Genomic DNA, 23,071 nt, shown 5'->3' with positions numbered 1-23,071 from the left:
CATTAATGGGGATTTATTCTCTTTTGGACAATTGTTTAAAATGTGAATTGAGTCAGTTTTGCCAGATATCCTACTGTGCCTATTCCGCCTGTTAAAAAAACCTCACACTGATGAGTATCAACTGGTACAAGACTTGAGAGCTGTCTAAACACTTGGAAAACATGGTTGAAATATAAATATTAGACAAACATGTGTGGCCAATTTCTTTTTTTTTATTGGTTGTTCACAACATTACAAAGCTCTTGACATATCATATTTCATACATTAGATTGAAGTGGGTTATGAACCCCCAATTTTACCCCAAATGCAGATTGCAGAATCAAGTCGGTTACACATCCACAATTTTACATAATGCCCTATTAGTAATTGTTGTATTCTGCTACCTTTCCTATCCCCTACTATCCCCCCTCCCCTCCCCTCCCATCTTCTCTCTATACCCCATCTACTGTAATTAATTTCTCTCCTTGTTTATTTTCCCACTCCCCTCACAACCTCTTATATGTAATTTTGTATAGCAATGAGGGTCTCCCTTCATTTCCATGCAATTTCCCTTTTCTCTCCCTTTCCCTCCCATCTCATGTCTCTGTTTAATGTTAATCTTTTCTTCCTACTCTTCCTCCCTGCTCTGTTCATAGTTGCTCTCATTATATCAAAGAAGACATTTGGTATTTGTTTTTTAGGGATTGGCTAGCTTCACTAAGCATAATCTGCTCTAGTGCCATCCATTTCCCTGCAAGTTCTGTGATTTTGTCATTTTTTATTGCTGCATAGTACTCCATTGTGTATAGATGCCACATTTTTTTTATCCATTCATCTATTGAAGGGCATGTGGGTTGGTTCCACAGTCTAGCTATTGTGAATTGTGCTGCTATGAACATCAATGTGGCAGTATCCCTGTAGCATGCTCTTTTAAGGTCTTCAGGGAATAGTCCGAGAAGGGCAATAGCAGGGTCAAATGGTGGTTCCATTCCCAGCTTTCCCAGGAATCTCCAAACTGCTTTCCATATTGGCCGCACCAATTTTCAGTCCCACCAGCAATGTACAAGTGTACCCTTTTCTCCACATCCTCGCCAGCACTTGTTGTTGTTTGACTTCATAGTGGCTGCCAATCTTACTGGACTGAGATGGTATCTTAGGGTGGTTTTGATTTGCATTTCTCTGACTGCTAGAGATGGTGAGCATTTTTTCATGTACTTGTTGATTGATTGTATATCCTCCTCTGAGAAGTGTCTGTTCAGGTCCTTGGCCCATTTGTTGATTGGGTTATTTGTTATCTTATTGTGTAATTTTTTGAGTTCTTTGTATACTCTGGATATTAGGGCTCTATCTGAAGTGTGAGGAGTAAAAATTTGTTCCCAGGATGTAGGCTCCCTATTTACCTCTCTTATTGTTTCTCTTGCTGAGAAAAAACTTTTTAGTTTAAGTAAGTCCCATTTGTTGATTCTTGTTATTAATTCTTGTGCTATGGGTGTCCTATTAAGGAATTTGGAGCCCGACCCCACAATATGTAGATCGGAGCCAACTTTTTCTTCTATCAGACGCAATAATAAAATAATAAAAAAATTAAAATTAAAATTAGAAGAAAAAAAATTTAAAAAAAATTGTTCAAAAAAATTTAAAAAAACAAGAAAGAAAAATGAAAATGAAAGAAAAACCCAAATCAAAAAAAAAGAGAAAAGAAAAAAAGGAAAAAAAAAACGAATAAATGCAGTCTTAGAGTTTGATTAACTTCTCTTCCAGTAGGTGGCGCTGTGCCCACCAGGCCAAGTTTCTCCTGTCAATACGCGGGAACCAATCACTGTGCAGCAGCTCCTCCTCCCAGACTGGGCGAGTCTCCAATCCTGAGTGCCTAGGGCCTCCTCTTGTGTCTAGTCACTTCCCACTTTTCCTCTAGCCAGGCCCCTCTCACGGGTGCCGCTCACCACAATACTGGCTACACGCCAGGTCTGTTGCTCCCGGGAGCCCTGTTTTCATGAACGACTGGGCACACTCTTCCAGTTTGCCATTCCCTCAGACCCTAAGTTTGTAGAGCTTGGGGCTGAGAATCCTCAGCGAATTTTACTTGCCCTCCGGTAGCCACACCCCCGGTAGCTGGTGCAAGAGACCTCAGCTGTCAGCCCTGGTGGGAGCGGTAGTTCTGCGCCGTGGGTCCCGCGCCACCTCTGATTCCCTCGGGCTGGCTATCGGCTCACGGGAGAGCTGGGAGGGGCCCTTACGGGAGAGCTGGGAGGGGCCCTTAAGGTTTCCCCGATGTGTGGAGAGGGAAGGCTAGGGAATTACACACCTATAGCCGCAGGTTTCAATGAAGTTATCTCCTCCAGCGCAGTCTGATGACGTCAGTTCTCTGCCATGGTGGTGTCTCTTGCAAATGGCGACAGTTCGTTTCCCTTTGCCGGGCGACCAATGCAACCGGTGGGTCCTTACTGTCTCTCCCAAGCCCCGTTTCAAACCTGTGGCCACTACCTATGAAGGCTCGGTAGGCATTTACCTCCGTAGGATCAGAAGGGCTGACCAGTTGTTTCAGCCAGATGGATTAGTGCTGAGTCACAGCTGTTTGTCTGCGGGAAGCAGGCGAACGGGAGCTTGAATTCAGCCGATCCGGGATCAGTGTGTGTTCTGAGAGGCCCAGACTGTTTGCCCCAGATCCACGTCAGCTCAGCATTGCCTAGTGATCCTGAGCAAACAGATTTAGGTTGTTTACGACTCCCTATGCCTGCACAGCTGAAGAGGTCAGGGACTTGATCTCTCTGCGCCCGCCGCCATGTTGGAATCCTCTGATTTGCACTCCGTGGCCAATTTCTTTCACAGAAAGTTTTTAATGATTTCATAATATTTCTTTTAGATATTATGCTTTACATAGTACTTAATTTATCCATTGTCAAGAATTTAATATTTTCTTTTCACTGTTGTAAATAAAAACATTGCATTCAATGGATACTTTCGTGTTCAAAAACTTAATAAATATTCATTTTGTGACTGCCTTGGACCACTCTTCTCTACACTGGTGATATAGCAGGAAAAAAATAATGACAAGAAAAAAATCCCTGCTGTTTTTTAAAAAATTAATTAATTTATTTTAATTAGGTATACATGACAGCAAAGATCCCTGCTCTTATGGTACTTATATTCTAGTGAGGACTATAAACAATGATAAATGATAAATGATAAACATGTAATATTTATTGAATATTAGATAGTGATAAATGCTAAGGATAAAAAAGTAGAGAAGAAAAACAGAAAGGGTAAAGGTGGGTTACTATTGACAATTCACTGGGCAGACCATTCCTGGCACAAGTCCAAAGATACTGAGAAAAAGTCTGGTGGGTTTATGAAACTCGGAGATAAATGTGATTGGAGTGGAGTGGTTGAATGAGAAGGTCAGAGGAGATGAGGTCTCAGACACATAGGGCCTTATAGAACTTTGGCTTTTGTTCTTCCGTGAGATGTGAAGTCATTATAGGATTCTACTAGCAGAGTGACAGAACTTACTTAGGCTTTAACAGGTCACTAGGACTTCTGTATTGAAAATGAACTATCAGTCAGTTTGAAATACAGTAATGTAGTAGGGAAAGGTAAATAATTAACTACTTAAAGCCAAGCAAAAGATGTGTGTAACAAATATAGATTCAAAACGTAGTAGCATAAAGTGTAGGAAGAGATAAACTGTTGAAGGTTCTCATGCTGTACTCAAATAGATATAGAATCACTTGAAAGTATATTGTTATACATGTATAATATGAACCTAAACTAAAGTAATACAACAGTCACTAAAATAATGAAAGAATTGTAACAAAAAGTCACCAAAGGGTATAAAATGGAATGCCAAGAAATACTCAATTATTCCAAAAGAACAGAGAAAAAGAAAACAATGAAAAGACAAATAGCAAGATGGTGGTTTAAACCTAACCATATCAATAATTGTATTAAATAAAAATAGCATAAACATGTGATTAAAAGGCAGATATAAGGTTAAAAAAACTATATGCTTCCCACAAGAAATTTGCTTTAAATGCAAAAACACTTGTAAGTTAAAAGTAGAAAGGTAAACAAAAATACTACATATATATATATATATATATATATATATATATATATATATAACATATTAACACCAATAAAAGACGTTGGAGATTTGGAGACAATTATGCTAAGTGAAATTCCCAAAAAACCAAAAGTTGAATGTTCTCTCTGATATGCGGATGCTAACACAAGGTGGCAGGAGGGGGTGGTGGTGGGGGCAGAAAAGAAGATCATTGGATTAGGCAAAGGGGAATGATGGGAAGGTGGAGAATAGGAATAGGAAAGACAGTGGAATGAATCAGACACAACTTTCCTATATTCATAGATGAATACACCACCAGTAAAACTCCACATCATTTGTAACCACCCAAATGCGATCCCAATTTGAATAAGTTATACTCCATGTATGTATAATATGTCAAGATACACTCTACTGTCATATATATCTTTAAAAAAGAGAAAAAAGATAGTTGGAGTATCTGTAATAATAATGAAGTAGATATCATTATTACCCCACTATGAATCAGCCTCCTTATATCAGAGAAAACATTCGGCATTTGTTTTTTGGGGATTGGCTAACTTCACTCAGCATTATAGTCTCCAACTCCATCCATTTACCTGCAAATGCCATAATTTTATTCTCTTTTACTGCGGAGTAATATTCCACTGTGTATGTATGCAATATTTTCTTTATCCATTCATCTACTGAAGGACATCTAGGTTAGTTCCACAGTTTAGCTATTGTGAATTGTGCTGCAATAAACATTGACGTGGCTGTGTCTCTATAGTATGCTGTTTTTAAGGCCTTTGGATATAGACCAAGAAAAGGGATAGCTGGGTCAAAACGTGATTCCATTCCCAATTTTCCAAGGAATCTCCATACCACTTTCCATATTGGCTGTACCAATTTGCAGTCCCACCAACAATGTGTGAGTGTGCCTTTTTTCCCACATCCTCGCCAACACTTATTGTTGTTTGTATTTTTTTTTTAATATTTATTTTTTAGTTTTCGGTGGACATAACATCTTTGTATGTGGTGCTGAGGATCGAACCCAGGCCGCATGCATGCCAGGTGAGCACGCTACCGCTTGAGCCACATCCCCAGCCCTTGTTTGTATTCTTTTTTTTTTTTTAATATTTATTTATTTTTTCTTAGTTCTCGGCGGACACAACATCTTTGTTTGTATGTGGTGCTGAGGATCAAACCCGGGCCGCACGCACGCCAGGCGAGCGCGCTACCGCTTCAGCCACATCCCCAGCCCTGTTTGTATTCTTAATAGCTGTCATTCTGACTGGAGTGAGATGAAATCTTAAGAGTAGTTTTGATTTGCATTTCTCTAATTGTTAGAGATGTTGAGCATTTTTTCATATATTTGTTGATTGTATGTCATCTTCTGAGAAGTGTCTGTTCAGTTCCTTAGCTTAAATAAATTGGGTTATTTATTTATTTATTTATTTAACTTTAGCTTTCTGAGTTCTTTATATACCCTAGAGATTAGTGTTGGGGGCCGAGACCTTAAAGGTAGCCACAATGGCTGAAAATGGTGATAATGAAAAAATGGCTGTTCTGGAGCCAAAATCTGTTATCAAATCAAGGTAAAACTACCTAACAACAAATTTTAATGTAATAGTGGATGTACTGAGCAAATCTAAGGCAGAACTTATAGAAATCAGTGAAGACAAAACTAAGATCAGAAGATGGCCAAGCAAACCTCTCCCAGAAGTGACCAATGAGTATAAAAATGGTGTAAAAAACAGATATTTTATATTAAGGCTTCCCAACTGATGCAACCCTTGTTGACATAAGAGTGGCTAGAAAATAAAGGTCAAGTACTGAATATTCAGATGACAAGAACATTGTACAAAGCATTTAAGGAATCAATATTTGCTGTGTAGCCATGCACAGTGGTGCACACCTGTAATCCCAGCAGCTCCAGAGGCTGAGACAGGAGGATTGCAAGCTCAAAGGTAGACTCAGCAACAGGGAGGCGCTGAGCAACTCAGTGAGACCCTGTTTCTAAATAAAATACAAAATACGGTTGGGGATGTGGCTCAGTGGTTGGGGTCCCATACCCCCACCCCCGCAATTTTTTTTGCTGTGTTTGAGAGCATTGACTCTGCTAAGAAGTTTGTGGGGACCCCTGAACAAAAGTTCAAAGACACAGATCTGCTAATATTTTTTAAGGAAGATTACTTTGCCAAAAATAAAAAATAAAAAAAGGAAGAAAGCAAGCAATATAAAGTGGAAGCTAAGTTAAGAGATAAACAAGAGCAAGAAGAAAAACAAAAGTTAGCAGATGCTGAAATGAAAACTTTAGAAGAAGACATCGGATGTTTGTTGAAATTTTTGGGTGACTTAGATGATCAGACCTGTAGAAAAGATCTGCACATCCTTTTTCAAATCATGGTGAAATACAATGGATAGAATTTGTCAGAGGAGCAAAAGAGGGAATTATTCTCTTAAAAGAAAAAGCCAAGGAAGCACTGGATAAAGCCAAAGACGCACACAATGTTAAGTTACAATTAAGGAACAAAGAAGTGACTTGGGAAGTACTAGGAGAGGTGGGAAAAGCACCTTTGAAAAAAATCATATAAGGCCAACAAGAATCCCTAAAAAAATGGAAGTCAGAAGGTCACAGATTTAAAGGAAAAAAGGTCGAAGATTTAAAGGGTAATAAAGCTGCCCAGCCTGGGTCTAAAGGAAAAGTACAGTTTCAGGGCAAGAAAACAAAATTTGATAGTGATCATGATCATGATGAAAATGGTGCTGCAGGAACAGTGAAAACAGCAAGAGAAGAAACAAAGAAGCAACAGAAAATGGTGCCGGAGACCAGTAGCTTATTGAATACATTAAAAAAAAACAAAAAAAAAAACCCACAACTCATTGTAGTTAGGTTTTAAGCTGTTTTTTGTCTTTGGAGGGTTTTAAAAAGAAAACCAAATTAGGTCCACTTCAATATCTACCTGTAAAAAAGGAAAAAAAAATTTGTTGTTTAACTTGTCTCTTTTTCCATTATCAAAATGAGGGTTATTGTTGTTGTTTTTAATATATAGTTCTGTTTGTGTTCAGAGGATTCAAATATCAAAAGGAAGATTCTTCCACTAAATTGCCTTTGTAATATGAAAATGTTCTAGTACAAACTAATAAAATATATACTATATAAAAAAGAAAAGAAAAACTTGTAGTATGATTTCTATGTAGTTACCCACCACAGGTTTTATTCATGCTGGTTATGTACATGATTGTTCTATACCACAAGGAATGTGCTCAGCATAGTGATTAGAAAATGGGGAAATATTTTTCCTTCAAAAGTACAGTTTTTATATGAGAAATTTCCCTTCCTTTTGCATCCAGAGTGGTCGCTGTGGTAAGTTGGTCATTCCTTCACTGAAAAGTGTGAGTATATTCTGTCAGCCCTTTGATCTGATCTTGTAAAAGTTTAGACCAACTTGTGGAACTTCAAAGGTAGGTCATAAGAAGTCTAAAAATGGAGCTGGAGATGTAGCTCAGTTAGTAGAGTGTCTGCCGCACATGCACAAGACCCTTGGTTCAATCAGCACCACACACACAAAAAGTCTAGACTCATTCATCTGGGTCTCTCAGAACTTTTGCTGAGGCAGAAGATAGCTGCAAGTAATAAATTTGCCTAATATGAGATGACTTCTTCCCCTTTTCCCACATTCTTTTTTTTTTTTTTTTTTGAGTATTCAGGATGGAATCCAGGATCTCAGAACATGCTAGGTAAGCTCCCCTTGTCCATTTCTTTCCTTACCACATTTCTTATCTTTAATCTTTAGGTGAGAATCAAAGCAGAGTGACCTTGGTTGTAAAGTAAGAGGGTCATAAAACATCTGAAGAAATCCATCTGCATAGTGGACATGCAACCTACCCCGTGTATTTTCCTTGCTTGTAGGTACAGTGCAGCTCTCTCTTCTGTCCTGGCCTGTTGCTATAAGGTACATGTAAGTAATAAAACGCTCCAAACCTCTCTCTTGAGTCCTCCAAGTTCTTTCTTTGGGATCAATAAACAGCATGTTTGAGGCGTTTGCAGCCCTGGGTATACACATGAGCACTCAGGCACCTAACCACATCACTAGCCCTAAGACTTTATCTTGTGAGAAAATCTAATTGTCAGGAGGTTGTGCAAAGAGCTGCCTGATCAGCCTTTAGGTATGCCAGACAAGTACTTCCTCCAGTGATTTTAGCCTGAGACTCACAGGGGACAGATGAATGTTAGTGGTGGAAATGCAAGGCTAAGGGAATAGTATTATAAACTGAAACTACTGTGTTGACCTCCACACACTTTCTTCTCAAAGAAGCAATTTACCTGCAACCCTGCTGACTTAAGTGTACAGGATGTTACATTCCTCAGTAAACTACCTGTTATCTGCAGGAGAAATATAGGCCCAAAATAGTGTTGATAAGAGGAACACAAGTTATCCTGCAGAGGTGGACTTTTGTGGCCCTTACCTAGACCAGATCTTGGAACTCAGAGATATGAGAATAATTCCCCCAACCCTAAAACTCCAAGAACAGATTCCAATTAGAACCAGTCAGCATGGGCCAAAGTGATTTAGAGTGGTCATGGCAGTGGGGGCTTGAAAGTCTGATGTTGTCCTGCTGTCAATCAAAAAGTCAAGAGGTAAACCTGGGAGGGACTCTCTGGAAATTTCCCTGGTACTCCCAATAAAACTGTAAGGCGGGGTTTGGGGATTTATCTCATTAGCAGAGTGCTTGTCTAGCACATGCAAGGCCCCGAGTTTAGCTCTCAGCCCTGAAATGAAACAAAAAAAACTGGAGGGCAGAAGAGGCACTCCGTACCTCTCCATTTTGAGAGAACACATTCTTTCCCTTGAGAGTGTTCCCTTTCCCCTTTCCTATCCCTTCCAATAAACTCATGCCTGTTACTCTAAGCAACATGTTTGAAATATGGGTTTGAAAGTAGCGGGGAGGGGTGGGGGGAAGAGGTGTTTCATGTTGTCTGTTTACCAGAAGGCCCTGACCTGTAACAAGACATCATTTAACCACACCTGAATAGAAAAGAGTTGAGCCTGCCTCCAGGCCTTTGAGAGATAATGTATCATTGTAGGAAGCCACTGAATTTCAGAATGGTTTGTGATACAGTAATAGATAACTAGAATAGCAGCATAAATGTACTCAAAGTACACCAGGCATCTGGCTGGGTGATCCCTCTCTATTTGGGAACTTTAAATGCTAATAACCTTCTATGATAAGAAGTGAAGAAAACTCACATTTATTTTTATAATATTAAAATGGCATTAAATACACATTCAAATGTGCCCTATATGCATAGTAGTTTGTCTTGATGCTAACTTCATTTTGGAATTACTTAGCTCATTGTTTTATTAATGTAAATGTAATCAATTTCCATCCTGCTACCACTACTTTACATAACATTGAAGATGCCAGATTTCAATAATGTTTAGGATAGAGAGATGGAGAAGAGTATACAAAGTCAGTAAAGAGGGTATTTATTACCTAAATAGGATGTTTCAACAAGGCTTTAAGTGGTGAAGTTAAGTTGTCATGAAAAAATGTTGTACTGTCTGTGGTAAAATTGATCATGTTAACATAACCCTAAAAGGGAAGAAGCTATGTTTAACTTTTATCGGTAAGAACTCTGGCTAGTTAGCTCAGATCATTAAGTAGCAGACTAAGCACAAAATCTATTACAGTTATTAGGGAAAAAACTCAAGGAATATTCATGATTTACAATAAGATCAGTGACATAATCCTTAGATCGATAAGACACTTTACCAAGAGCAGAAAAAAAAAAAAGCTGAATTTTTATACAAGTCTTTATTTACAACTTGTTTAACAACTGTACACTTTTTGCAGCCTTGAAAACATTTTTTGTACTGAATGGGAAAATATAGTTTGACCAAATCTTAACTTTATTCTCCATATACATATACATATATTATATGCATATATATAAACACATACATATAATTAATACCATAACAAGTTGGCAGTTGTATAATTAAAATGAGTGATACCAAAAGGAAATATACGATTTCAAAAACACTAAAATCCATCTTCTGATGGTTTCTTTGACTTTGTTTTGTTTTAGTTAAAAATTTCTTACTGAAGCTTTCTAACAAGTCATTCACCTCAGAAAAACATTCAGAAAATCCACCAATTTCAACACATAGGAAGTTGTTGGTAAACTTGGTAAATAGGTGGAAATGCTTGGACCTCATTATGTACAATTACAACGTTATTCAATCTGTATTATACTTTCATTTGTGGAATGAGAAATTTAGATTTCTATGTAGGCATTGTTTTTGGATTATAATGACAAAGAATAAAATTGTGAAATTGTAAATTCAATAGTTAACCAAAATAAGAATTTACCTAGCAATACTCTTTTTGCAAAGGCTAAAATGCAAGGTGGAAGCTACAATATTAAATATGAAACTAACAATTCATAGAACAATCAAAAATACTTAACACATGAGTATAAGGCTTTAGAGCTGGCAATGTAATCAATACAACTCCAACTCCAATTTACTAAGTTGTTTTCTAGCTCATCTGAAACATTTAAAAAAATACAACTGGGGGGAAAAAAACCTCTTTTTATTCCCAAAGTTTTAGTATTTTTATATATTCAATTTACTAATCAAAATAAGGCAAAATATTAATATGTTTGAGTTTTACCATTCATAGATAAACAAAAATTCAGTTTGGTGGACAACTGTCAAACATGATAACTGCAAAACAAGATAAATCTAGAAATTATTTTCTGGAGTTCAAAGCATTATGAATTATACAGAACCTGTAAACAGCAGTGACATTTTAGTGCATTTGAATCATAAGTAAATAAGGCTATTAAAAAATAAGACTACTGTTAAAAAAAATTAAAAGGTCCCAAAATCATTTTTTGGCATTTGTGTACAGTCATTTCCTGTATCTATACTACAATGTTATTCCATATTTCAAGCATATTGAAAATTTCCCTTAACTAACATGAGTCTTTGTAGAACACATCCTGAGTCAGGCCACCAAGAAAATAAAACAAACACACCATTTAATCATCTGTATGTGAACTACAGAAAGAATTTTATCTTGCTTGGAATCTGACATTATGGGATCAATTATTTTGCCTCATTACAAAACTTTAAAAAGAATGAGGAAAGCATCTCAAAACTTCCTAACAGGATATTTTTTAAAAAAATATTTATTTATTTATTTATTAGGTGGACACGATATCTTTACGTGGTGCTGAGAATCGAACCCAGTGCCCCATGCATGCTAGGTGAGCGCGCTACTACTTGAGCCACATCCCAAGCCCCCTAACAGGATATTAACTAAACACCAAGCCCACTCAAAAAAAATATGATTGGGAGAATGCTTACCTAGCATGCTCTTGAGGCCTGGGTTTATTCCCAGCACCTTAAAAAAAAAATTGAACAAATCTCTTATTTTCATTTAAAAAATTCAAAGCTATGGCAGAACAGATACTTTTAGCTACATTAAGCACTTTAGTAACAGGCCAAGTAAACTAATAAATATTTAAAAAGTGTTTTAATTAGCTCAGTTACATCCTGTAACAGTAAATGTTTACTTCACAAAGAATACTTAATTTGATTCATAATACCAGTTAATAAGAGCAGGAAGCTAAGAAGAAAAAAACAATTATTTTAATCTCAATGTACCTTTGAGTGGGAAGAGTTAAATGGGAATTTAAGGAGATGGTTAGAGGGGCAGAAACAAACTGTTGATAACTACTAGATCTATATAGATTTTAAAATAACACAAGGAGAATATAATGAAGTTTATCAATTTTTCCTTGAATACAAAGCATTCATATCAGTTTCTGCTTGAAGGACAACTATGCATCAGTTTACAAAGGAAGGTGAAAAAACCTGAAGATATTAAGAAATGATTCATGAAATGATTTAATTATTCATTTGGAAAAATAAAGTGCTCAGAATATGTTTTTGAAAAATAATATATTGAAAATAGCTTAAAATAATGGGGTATTGATTTTTCAAGACTGTTAGAAAACATGTATCTCATTTAGAAACCAGACCAAAAAAAATTGAATGTTCTTATGAGCAAATCTCCCTATTCTTTGGCAGTAATCATGTATCAATATTTACGTAATAAATATTTCAGTACTTTGGACTATGATTTGGATACTAATATATTTATGTTCCAAATAGAAAAGGTCCTAAAAAAGTTGGCTCCTAAAAGAAACCCTCAATAGACTAAGCTGAAAATTTTGCCAAATTCGAACTTGAGAAAACAGCCAAGTTAAAAAAAACAAGTTACAGCTGAACATCCTTAGATTTTTAGCACGTGCTTTTTCCCATTACCTCTCCCCTACTATTTTTCAGATTCTCTGAACTGACAGTTCCTAAAAAGTGGCTTCCTTTCTCCTGCCTTTGGGTATCTGAAATGATGCAAAAACTATTAAATCTATGGAGAGAAAGTAGATTTGTATTAGGAGACAGTTCCCCCACTCCAAAAAAAAAAGTGGGGGGAAAAAGGGGGAAGATGTATATATATATTTTTTGTTGGGGGGGGGAGTACTAGGGATTTAACCTAGGGGTGCTTTATCACTGAGCTACATTTCTAGTCCTTTGTATTTTTTGTTTTGAGATGGGGTTTCATTAGGCTGCTGAGGCTGGCCTTGAACTTGTGATCCTCTTGTCTCAGTTCCCAAACTGCTGGGAGTACTTCTGATTAACCAGAAGACTATTTAGTTTTATTAATATAACTCCAGAAAACAAAGTTTCAAGTGTGTTTGCATTTAAGATGATTTGATTTTAGGCTATTATAAAAGAGACTTTTTAATATGACATATAAAAAGTAATCCATGCCAGTAACCCAACCCAGCTGCAAACATATTTCTAGACTTAGAACTTCAGATTCCTAAGATATTAACAGAAATGTCACAGAAAAGTAGAAGGGAAGAGGGCAAATAATTTTATCTAATATTAGTAAAGTGCTGTAAAGTATAAATAATACATAAATGATCAGAATAATAGTAAATAATATTAAGACACTTGTCTCTAACACTGACATACATAAAATAAACATAATATAGAATGCATATACATTAATGAGTGTCCATAGGTTGACAAACACATCAAAAACAAACATGGTTTTCATTAATTTTACAACATATCTGCTAAACTAATTTCTTTTGTTAATTCAGAGTTCTCTAAAGTGATAAAGCCTGTTCATAAGTTTCCTGTATGTCTACACAAAAGCTTCAGCATGCTTTGGTAGTATTTTTTTTTCTCACTTTGAGTTTGTTCTCATGATTATTTAATTTTTTTTTTTAAGCTCCAAGTAGATGTAATACAGGATTTGATTGCCCCATGTGCCTAAAACTTTGAGGCTGTGGACTTTATTCTCAGACCTTAAACACCTGATTTTAAACATAGGGGTTTGTATCAGACATATAAAGGCTCATTTTGAATGTTTAAAAAAATGTCTACTGGGGCTGGGGATGTGGCTCAAGTGGTAGCGCGCTCGCCTGGCATGCGTGCGGCCCGGGTTCGATCCTCAGCACCACATACAAACAAAGATGTTGTGTCCGCCGAAAACTAAAAAATAAATATTAAAAAAAATTTAAAAAAAAATGTCTACTTTGGCCTTTATTTTAATTAAGCATCATCTTTTGTGGGACTACTATGTCTAATTTAAGGGGAACATAACATTAAACCTCTGGCTTGTAAACTAGAAAAAAATGTCAACGGCAGATCTAGATAACTGTTGGGAAAGTGATCATAATTTTCAGTCACCACAGATCTTTTTCTCATCTCATAAAATTATACTGTTTTTAAAAAACAATCTAAAAGAGCTATCTTAGATTTAGTAATGGCTTAATGGTCTCAAAATGAGAATAAATATTTCCTCCTCCATGAATAATAAAAATATATTATATGCCTTGTTAATACTTGATGAAGGGAAGGACGATCAGAAATCAAATTAATTTTTGTTTACACTTTTATCAAATGAATACATAATAAAGACAGATTTTACGTAAACTATTACTGCAGGAACATTTGTTAAGATAGTGTAAATTTTTACTGTATTAGTACTTTTATTTGCCTAGATGTTTGTTATTAGTTGGGCCATTCCTTATCCCAATATCCATTCTACTTTCTAGAATGGATTTCCTTAAAAATCTTGTTACTTCTGTTTTATCTTTATTATCACATACATACTACATGCAAACTTAACTTCACAGAACATTAGAAAATATGAGAAAACAACAGAAAAATACTGAAGACACAGCAAGTAATTCCTGATATCTATGTGTGTGTGACGTATCTATCTTAGGAAGCATTTTATGGACTCCCCACAATTTCTAAAACTCAGATACTTATCATAATTAGGTTCATGCCTCTTGTTCCTCAAAATAATGTCCCTTCTCTATTCATTCAGTGCAATGGGGGAAAATCCAAGGATATTCATGTTCAAAGACAACATTAAATATAGATTTTATGAGTTTTTCTATTCATAAAGACAATACATGTGAACTGGATTAATGAAAGGTGTTTTTTTTTAAAAAAATATTTATTTTCTAGTTGTAGGTGGACACAATATCTTTATTTCATTTTTATGTAGTGTTGAGGATTGAACCCAGGGCCTTATGCATGCTGGGTCAGCACTCTACCACTGAGCCACAACCCCAGCCCTAATGAAAGGTTTTTGAAGAATAATTAGTATGTAGTCCAAAATAAGGAGAAAATTAAAAAAAAGAAAAGAAAGGGTGGGGAGATTCCATCAAACCAGAAGATCAATGCAGTAGAGGAAGGAGATTGAGGGGGGAGAGAGGAAGGATGAGAGAAGGGAAGAACAGTGGAGTGAATCTGACTTATCTTTTCTATTACATATATGAATATACACAGTGCATCTCACCTTTATGTACATCCACAAGGCACTAATTAAAAAAAAACCCACAAGTAAATAACAGAAGGATCAGCAGAATAGAGGGAAGGGAATGGGGAGGGAAAAAGGGAGGAAAAGCAGAAGTGCTGAAGACTGAATTAGAGCAAATTATATTCCATGCTTTTTTAATCATGCCAAAAATGAATCCTAATGTTATGAACAACTAAAAAGAACTAATAAAAAAAAAACAATCAGTATTTACTTCCAAGAACATAATCAATGATTTATAAGAAATGGAAGCCATCATATTTGTGCTGTCCTTCATTTTATAAAAAGGATGCTACATAGTAATACTTTTATACTTTGGGGGAATAAAGGGGTAGAAATTAGCTGTGTCAGTACCAAATTATTTTGTTCTCTATGCTTCTGAGAACTAAAGAGTATTTGTTGAAAACTTTAGAACATCATTATTACAAAATAGGGCAATAAAACATCTTCAAATTTTTCAAAAGGGAACATATGCCAATTACTTAAATACTCATAGAAAGTAAAAAATCAGGTGACAGATACATTGAGAATAGCCTAATATAAAAAATTTGATGACATAGATACTCAAATCAGGGCTGAGGTTGTGGCTCAGTGGCAGAATGTTTACCTGCCATGTTTGATGCCCTGGGTTTTATCCTCAGCACCACAGGTAAATAAAATAAAGGTCCATTGGCAAGTGCAAAAATATGTATTTTAAAAAAAGATACTCAAGTTATCATAAAGAATAAACTCTGAAACCTCTTTCTAAATGTAATGAAATTGGACTGGCCAAGTATTAAAATAACCTGCCATTTTAACAGGACTATAGGAAAAGAGATGATCTGTATTTTTATTTTTAATTTTTGTGGTGCTGAGGATTGACGTAGGCAAGCTATCTACCCCAGATTACAACCCCATATTTTAAATTTTGGGACAGAATCTTGCTAAATTGTCCAGGTAGGCCCTGAATTTGTGATCCTCTTGCCTTACCTCCTGTGTAGCTGGTATTACAGGCCTGAGCCACCATGCCTGGCAGAGATTTTCTTCACTGCATGTTGAATGGAAAACTCTCTTAACTTTAATTTTTATTTTTAAAAAATATTTGTTTTTTAGTTGTAGTTGGACACAATATCTTTATTTTATTTATTTATTTTTATGTGGTGCTGAGGATCAAACCCAGGGCCTCGCACATGCTAGGAGAGAGCTCTACTGTTGAGCCACAATCCCAGCCCCTTCTTTTAACTTTTAAAAAGGAAAAAATTTAAAAATGATAAAATAATTTTCAAAGGTTGTCTGGTATTCCATTATATTTTGTTCAGTACATTCTTTCACTTTAGGATATCACAGAAATTTCACTGTTAAGAAGTACAAGGTTTGGGCTGCGATTGTAGCTCAGTGGTAGAGTGCTCGCCTAGCACATGTGAGGCCCCAGGTTCGATCCTCAGCACCACATAAAAATAAATAAAGATATTGTGTCTAACTAAAAAATATTAGAAAAAAAAAGCACAAGGTTTGATGACCTTTTGAGACAAAAAAAAATTCCCTTTATATGCAAGGATAAAAAGTCAAAATAGGATAGAGTACAAATGAATGCTAAAGCATTTGCTTAACATGCACAAGGCCCTGGGTTCAACTCTCAGCACCACCAATGAACAAAAACTCAAAAATATTCTTCCATAGTTTAATGAGTAGACAACAAAAGACAGTTGATGTTAATGATGATACACCCTCAGCAAAAAGCAATATGCTAGGAATTTTCCTCTCACTTTGCTCAAAGATGTTCTTGCCCACATGGCTGTAAACTAGCGGGGTTTCCACCAGCTGTGGCCAATCTTACATTTTCCAACTGGATGTCACTGTAACATTCCTGGAATATGAGATCTGGACAATTAAAGATGAAATGTAGAGAGTTCAGAGAATTTTTAGAAATTTAGATTTTTGTTTTAAAGTCATTCTCATTGTTTACTTAGTTAACAAGACTAAACCGAATTGTCACTGAAAAAAATGTGAGTAAAGTTGGCTCATACATAAAATGTATCTTTTTTCAAATTTAACTCATCTTTCAACTTAACAATCTCTCACTACTGATCTATTTGCACAGCATGGATTTTCATTTCTTTGTGAGAATGAAATATATAGATATTTATAACTGAATAACACTTAGCTTAATTTTGTACAATTAAACTTTAGTTATATTAACCAAACAATAAAATTTCAAGAAAATAAAAGACAACATTATTATAATTTAAACATCTCATTAAGCCAATTTTGTCAGGCTATGATATCTAATAGAAATAATTCAATCTTGATAAATTTTGGAATTTGGGTCTTTAATTTAGGGACTTCTTTTCTGGTTATTATCAAGTAGTTAGACAAATGGTAAAAAGATAAGATCTAGTTTTTGAAAATTCTTTTAAAAATACGTACAACTGTACCATTTACTCTCATTTCAGATGTGATCAAAGTATTACATTTACTGGATTTTTTTCCTATTATAAACTTCTCAAACACATACTATGGAGCATAAATGCTAATATTCTTTATTTATTGACTTTCTGTTTTTTTAGAAGGAGCATAGAAAATAGATCTTTTAAGAATTCAGATGCTATGGTGACAGCTCAGACTAACCTAATGCAGTATCCCAGTGCTTCCTGCACTGCTGATGCCAGGAGGACTTCTACTATGCACAAACATGGGGGCTTCACAAAGCTACTGGATACAAGAAGCTTGTGAAAATAAAGCCCAGAATTACTCATACCTAGATCAAGCTGCTAATGTCTCTCTTTCATTTTTGTACCAGGGACTGAACCCAGGAGTGCTCAACCACTGGGCCATATCCCCAATCCTTTTCTTTTTTATTTGTGATAGGGTCTCACTAAGTTGCTGAGGCTGGCTTTGAATTCATGATCCTCCTCCCTCAGCATCCTGAGTCACTGGGATTACAACTGTGTGCCACTGTGCCCTCCTACTGTCTCTTAACATGTAGAAACACCATGCATCAACATGCACCCCCTGAGAAATTGATAATGACTTGAGAAATAGAAACGCCAGATCCTGTCCAAAACTGGACAAGAAAAAAGGGTTGTTATTGTTACAGTTAATATTTATTATTAGCCTTCTGAAACCTAAAGTACATTCAGATACTATTTCTTATAAAAGACTGTTATAACAGATGCTGAGGAAAATCAGAAGTAAAATTAAGGTTTGATGCCTTTCCAACCCCTTTAGAGAAAAATATCTGAGTAGGTGGGTGGGTAGGAAACCAGAGCTCTCACCTCACAGATAAAATTCACTTAATGAGTAGTTGGGGTCTCATTTTCATCTGCTTTGTTATGCAAATAGCCCAATAATTTTAATTACCAACATTAGTGTTTATGTCCTATTTGTTTTTAATTTGTTTATTACAGAAATAATATACATTAAAAGTTGATAAACTTATAAAAGCAATTTTAACATATCTATAAGGGCTCCAAGTCAGTCTGTTTACTAGACCTAATTTGTTTTTAAAGGTGTTTGAGCTGGGTGGGGTGGTATATGCCTGTAAAGTCCAGTGACATGGGAGGCTGAGGCAGGAGGATCACAAGTTTAAGGTGAGTCTCAGAAACTCAGCAAGTCCCTAAGCAACTTAGTGAGACTGTCTCAGAATAAAAAACAAAAGAGCTGGAGATGTAGCTTAGTGGCAGGAGTCTCCTGAGTTCAATAGTCAACACCACCCTCCCTCAAAAAAAAAAAAAAAAAAAAGTTGAATTTTTATGTTATTTGTGAAATAAACGTAGGGTTAAAAAACCATCTTAAGTAGTATTTAATCTTCTGTTGTCAAAATCTGATACATTAGCAGCTGCACACACCTGTAGTATCAGCCACTTTAGAGGACGAGGCAGAAGGATTACTTGAGCCCAGGGGTTAGAGGCCCAGCGCGGTAACATAGCAAAACCCTGTCTTTTAAAAAAAAATAAGGGCTTGATCCATTAACCAGGCTGCTTAGACTGAAATCCCTCAATGCATTCTATTCACATGGCTCTCTCCATTATTACTGATTCTTGCTGCTTTATGGTCTTCCTAGGTAGAAGCACTCAACTATGTTCAGACTTAGGAACATAATGTAAAAAACAACAACGAAAAGCCACTTCTGCACAATGCACAGTGTTGTTTCTGTATATGTCCTAATGTCTTTCTTCAAGAATAATTTCTGAACTAGGTCCTCTTTCTTTTAAAAGAGGAAGGGTTAAAAAACTAAAGACATGAATATAGTTTCTGAAGTCCTAACAAACTTGATTGAATGTTTCTTATTTGTACTTGATACACAGAATTAAATGAAACCTGAACTTCCAAATAACAGAGTATATGAAATAATATCCTCCTATTAGGTGACCTGTCTAAAAAAAACAAACAAAAAAAACCCTGATTTAATTTGAGAAATTTTTGCTTTTAAAAAATGTGCTATGGTGCAAAAAAAAAAAAAAAAAAAAAAAAAGGCTGGAGGGGAAGTCAAATACAATTTGGGACCAAATACTTGTACAAGTTAATGTGGAAAAAGTTAAACAGAAGGCATTTCATTTTCAAATGAATGCTATCTTGCATTTATATAGCACCTTACAGAGATAAAAGTGCTTTACAATGATTACTTGACAGTCATTCATCAAGGTAAAAAAAACGTGGTTTATAATGTAAGCACTTTGAGGCAACCAAATATCCAAGAAAACCTATTCAGTAACAAATTCCTGGACTAGTAGTTAGATTTAAGAAAAAATGTAAAGAGATCTGTGATAATATTACATACAAGAAGTCACTTACTGATCTTAATGAATGGTATTTAAGATGTTAAGTATTAGAAATTATTGAGAAACATAAGAGTTTATATAAAGGAAGAAGTAACACAAACGAGGCACAAGTCAACAAACTGCCCAGAAGGTAAGGCTACGTATTACTTGTAAGTATATGAAAAATAAATCTTTTAGATATGGAGAGCAATTGAGAGTATAAAGTCAAGCAATGGTTAGAATCTGATCCTAAAATATTTCAAAGCAAGAAAAAAAATAATATACTGCTGAATTTCTTTTCTTCTGTTAATCTCTCCCAAAATAACCTCACCAATGCATTCATTTCTGCCAGCAAACAAGATAGCAGGAAATAATGAAATTTTACATATTTAAAAATTGTCTCCAAATCTTTGAACAAATTCAATTTCCTATAAAACAATGTGAAAACTTATTTTTCTCTTTTAATTCTGCCAGGTGCCTCAAGTAAGATCTGATTAGCACCTCTGCCAATGTATAAGTCTTTGCAAAAAGTGCACTTGCCAACTATTTTGTGTAGTAAATATGCAAGTTATCTGAAGTGCATTTGGAAAACAATTGAAAACACAGATTAATACATCATAAAAAGATTAATTCCCTTTAAACAAAGACATTCTTATAAAGCATGGTAACACATAGGCACAATAAAGAATATAAATTGTATATCAATTATTGGAAGAAAATCTAATTCATACAAAGCCTACACCATTGGGGAAGAGGACATTTTCATACAAAGAAAAGAATTACACTATTATACAACACTTTTAATTGGACATTTATAAATTTTTGGCACATTAAAAGGAACTTAAAAGACTACAAAATAAAGGACAAAGAAACTAAAACAAAGATCTAAGAGAGGAAAAGTCCTCAAATGACAAACACTAAGTATTGACTTAGAAGAAAAACAAAAAGTAAGCTGGCTGAATTTCCTGAAATGTCGTTATATGTAACAGAAGTATGCTTTCAATGCAGGTTGCTTTTTATTTCTAATGATAAGACTTTTCTACCTTGCTGTGGCTGGTTGAACATGGCCTGGATAAGATCTTCTTGTGCTGGTTGCTTGTCTTTGCCTAGCTAGAAATGACTGCCCTGAACCTGTGCTAGCTAGTCTATCTTCAGCCGCCTTTTTGTGCAGAGTCATTCCCTATAACATAAAAAAAAAAAAAAAACATAATAATGAAAAAATATTGGAATATACTCTCACATACACAAAAAATTTCATCATGCAGAATTTATTACATTGCAATTTAAAGAATTAGGAATATTAATTTTACTCATAGATTAAAAATCTCACAGAGGCATTTTAGTTCTGACAATTAAGTAGAAATCTTCTTTTGGAAAAATTAAGGATTAATTTTCTGAATTTATAATTACCAAAACAATAGAGAAGACAAATTTTTGGAATACATTCCCCATATTCAATCCCTTTCAAATTAAAGTGATTTTCCAAGAAAAAAAAGTACAATTGATTAGAAGCAGTTGATTCACATCGGTTATGGAAATCACACAACTTTTATAGAAAGGAAAAACATAGATGCACTTATGTCTTGAAATGGAAAGGTACACTAGGCATTATACATACCACCAAGCTGTTTTTCTTCATTTCAAAGCAGATGTGTATCCCCAAAACAAATTAAGAAAAGTTCCTGACAGCCAAGATAGAGGGCTCAACCAAGAGAAGGGAGTCTCTCTTGAAGACAGAAGTATCACCTACTACCTTAGAGGAGAGAGAGAAGGCACAATCGCCTGGCTCAAAGCACCTTAAGAAGGAGGGAGGAGACCTCCAGAATGCTCCCATAATGAGGAATAATAACAATGATGATAATAGTACTACTGTACTAATGGCAGATCTGCATTAATAAAAATAGGAAAAAAGCAGTGTTGATATAATTTTTATAAACTGACTATAATATGGACATTTCACATGGGCCTGCAAATGTGAAAAACTTGGGATCTCTTCCTCCATTTTTCATCTGCCTCCTTTGCTTTGAATAAGTCCTCTTGGATTTCAGAAATGACAGGCATGATTAATAAACACCTTGTGATGAATCAAACTATCTCCCCAGATAACAGCAACTTTCTTATTGCCACAAATAAGGTCCCACCTGACCACTCCTGAGGTAATGATCAATCAGATCACCACTTCACCAAGACTACTTGTGGACTATGCATACTATTGGTCCTCTTGGTCTATATAGTTTAAAAGTTCAAGTCAGTACCCACCAAAGACAGAACCGGAAATATTTCCCTTATCTTCCTGGGATTAAAGTTCCTTTCCTATTTTTCACCATTCTTTTTCCATTTGGCAGAGTCAGGCCTCTGGCATAGGACTCTAATAACAAAATGAAGAACCCCAGCCAAAAAACCTTAAGAACAAAGAGCTGTTGGTTAATCTTACCAATGATTAGATATAGGAAAACTGATAGGAATAAGTAGTTTGACAACAAGGAAGAAATAACAATGCACAGAAGACAGAAGAATAGAAGATAAGTTTTCCTATTACTAGTTTAGCTTCTAGGAAAAATGCTGATTGTGGCTTTGCATTTTAAATATAATTTTAGTCTATGATATATACCCAAACATACAGCACATTTTCCCAGTGAAAGAGACACACACACACACACACACACACTCCACATTTTTAAACTCAACTTGAAATCAAAGCATTTAAAAATTTGAATAAAATTGACAAGATCTATTGACAATCTTTAATTGATTAATTTTGGCTACATATGCTTAGTTACACTTTATTTAAAATACTCTAAAATTTTCACTTTCACATTTCAAGCAATTTATTCAAATTCTTCACACATATTGTAGACCTCAGTATCCATCACAAAGTTATTGAGTTACTTAATACCAGCACTAACCATCTTCATTTCCATTTAAGTTGCCTGAGATGCAAGACTTTCTGAATGTAAGTATGATGCTGTTACTGGTTATTATATCTGAACATAACTTTGTTAACTCTATTTGGAGTTCTCTTTTATTCTCTGAAGAGTTAAAAAAAAAACCTAGGCCTATTCTTTAGTGCCATGTCACAGATTAAATAAATCTGGGTCAATAAGAAACAATATGTGGAGTTGCAAAAATCAATTATAATTATGAAATTACTAATGAGCATTGAGGTGCAGAGCTACAAAATTGAGAATACTAACTAAGTTTCAGAGAACACAAAGAGACAGAACAGTGAAAGTTAGGATTAATTCCCAGAGAATCTGCTTATTGTTTTTGTCTTTTGTGATATTGAGGATTGGACACAGGGCCTTACACAAGCAGTCTACCACTGAGCTATATTTCTAAACCTTTTGTTTTTACTGTTATTATTTTGGTACCAGGGATTGAACCCAGGGGT

At 35.3% G+C, this 23,071-nt stretch overlaps 1 protein-coding gene and 1 pseudogene across 10 annotated transcripts in view; one reads left to right on the top strand and one right to left on the bottom strand.

Moving 5' to 3' along the window:
• Positions 1–5,551: 5,551 nt before the first annotated feature.
• On the top strand, positions 5,552–7,456 carry LOC308635296 (lupus La protein homolog; annotated as a pseudogene). Its single transcript has 3 exons — positions 5,552–5,910; positions 6,119–6,840; positions 7,376–7,456. The product of its transcript is annotated as a lupus La protein homolog (transcript).
• Positions 7,457–9,396: 1,940 nt separating this feature from the next.
• HOOK3 (hook microtubule tethering protein 3) overlaps positions 9,397–23,071 on the bottom strand; it is a 132,691-nt gene continuing 119,016 nt past the window's right edge. For 5 of the 9 annotated variants that reach the window (XM_081269744.1, XM_081269746.1, XM_081269748.1 and 2 more), the window contains 2 exons: positions 20,724–20,860; positions 16,405–16,801 (listed from right to left, as the gene is read on the bottom strand). In XM_081269744.1, coding sequence (XP_081125870.1) covers positions 16,774–16,801; positions 20,724–20,860 — 165 coding nt within the window. In that variant the 3' untranslated portion in view covers positions 16,405–16,773. Of the gene's footprint in view, positions 11,438–16,404; positions 20,861–23,071 lie in introns of those variants that run through there. The other 4 variants (XM_081269745.1, XM_081269747.1, XM_081269751.1 and 1 more) reach the window with 4 other exon arrangements.

The sequence above is a fragment of the Spermophilus citellus genome (assembly GCF_964194105.1).
Source record: "Spermophilus citellus genome assembly, chromosome: 16".
Taxonomy (NCBI): domain Eukaryota; kingdom Metazoa; phylum Chordata; class Mammalia; order Rodentia; family Sciuridae; genus Spermophilus; species Spermophilus citellus.
The sequence above is the reverse complement of the archived record's forward strand: the minus strand, read 5'-3'. Positions and strand labels throughout refer to the sequence as shown.